General features: G+C 60.9%; 1 protein-coding gene across 1 annotated transcript in view; it reads right to left on the reverse strand.

The window, feature by feature from the left end:
* Positions 1–947, reverse strand: part of EMH_0064910 (uncharacterized protein) — a gene marked incomplete at both ends in the record, with an annotated part of 4,933 nt that extends 3,986 nt beyond the window's left edge. Inside the window, 2 exons of the mRNA XM_013498322.1 lie at positions 1–134; positions 281–947. Of these exons, the coding sequence (XP_013353776.1) occupies positions 1–134; positions 281–947 (801 nt within the window). The remainder of the gene's footprint in view (positions 135–280) is intronic.
* Between the last annotated feature and the right edge of the window lie 410 nt (positions 948–1,357).

The raw sequence follows: 1,357 nt of genomic DNA on the forward strand, positions 1-1,357 counted from the left end.
TGCAGTTGCTGCTGCGGCAGCAGTTGCTGCTGCTCTTGCAGTTGTTGCTGCTGCTGCAGTTGCTGCTGCTGCAGTTGCTGCTGCGGCTGCAGTTGCTGCTGCTGCTGCTGCAGTTGCTGCTGCTGCTGCTGCTGCTGATACATGTGGAGTTCATTATAAGAATCTCGCTGTCGCTGCAGCATCCGCAGCTGCTGCTGCTGCTGCCGCTGCTGCAGCTGCTGCTGCCGCCTCAACAGCTTTTGCTGCCGCTCTGCCAGCTGCTCCTGGAGGAGGCAATCACCGCGTGCTGCTGCTGCTGCTGCTGCTGTTGTTGCTGCTGCTGCTGCTGCTGTTGCTGCTGTGAATGAAGCAGCAGGGGGTGCTGCTGTCGCCCCGACACTCTTCCGCCTACGGTGTTCAGCAGCAGCACAACCCCCATCTGTTGCTGCTGCTGCTGCTGCTGCTGCTGCTGCTGCTGCTGCTGTTGCTCCAACCGTTACAGGGCCGCACGAGTGGCGCGGGCGGTGCTGCTGCTGCTGCTGCAGCAGCTGCTGCTGCAGTTGCTGCTGTTGCAGTTGCTGCTGCTGCAGTTGCTGCTGCTGAAGTTGCTGCTGCTGCAGTTGGTGCTGCTGCTGCAGTTGCTGCAGCTGCTGCTGCTGCTGCTGCTGCGGCAGCGCAGCAACAAGCCTCACTGCAGCGTATCTTTTCTCTGCTGCAGCAGCAAGGAGATATTCAGCATCTTTTGCTGCTGCTGCCAGCTGCTGGGTGAAGCTGCTGCGAGAGGAGCGACGGGAACGAGGAGCAGCAACATTATCTTCTGCTGCTGCGGTTACTGTTCTTGCTGCTGCTGCTGCTGCTGCTGCTGCTGCAGTTGGTGCTGCTGCTGCTGCTGCTGCTGCTGTGGCTGCAGACAGCAGCTTATCTACGCGGGGGCTGCGGTCTTGCCGCTGCAGCGGCAGCTGCTGCATTCGCGTTGCTGCTGCTGCTGCTGCTGCTGCTGTGCTGTTGTTGCTGCTGCTGCTTCAACTAACGTTCAAGAGCAGCAGCAGCAGCAGCAGCTGCTGCTGCTGCTGCTGGCAACGCCGGAGAAGAACACACCCCTGCTGCTGCTGTTGCTGCTGGTTCTGCTGCTGCTGCTGCTGCTGCGCGGGGTATGGAGTGACAACTTGGTGTATAACCACCCTTTCTGCTGCTGTTGCTGCTGCTGCTGCTGCTGCTGCTGCTGCTGCTGCTGCTCTCGTTGGAGATGACGCTGCTCAGGGTAGTAAGACAGCAGCAGCCTGAGGAACGGCAGCAGCAGCGCCTCAGTGCAGGAAGACATGGGGGTGGTGATCCTGGTCGTTCCCGCTGCAGTTGCTGCTGCTGCTGCTGCTGCTGC

The sequence above is a fragment of the Eimeria mitis genome, genomic scaffold, assembly GCF_000499745.2.
Source record: "Eimeria mitis Houghton genomic scaffold, Emh_scaff3330, whole genome shotgun sequence".
Taxonomy (NCBI): domain Eukaryota; phylum Apicomplexa; class Conoidasida; order Eucoccidiorida; family Eimeriidae; genus Eimeria; species Eimeria mitis.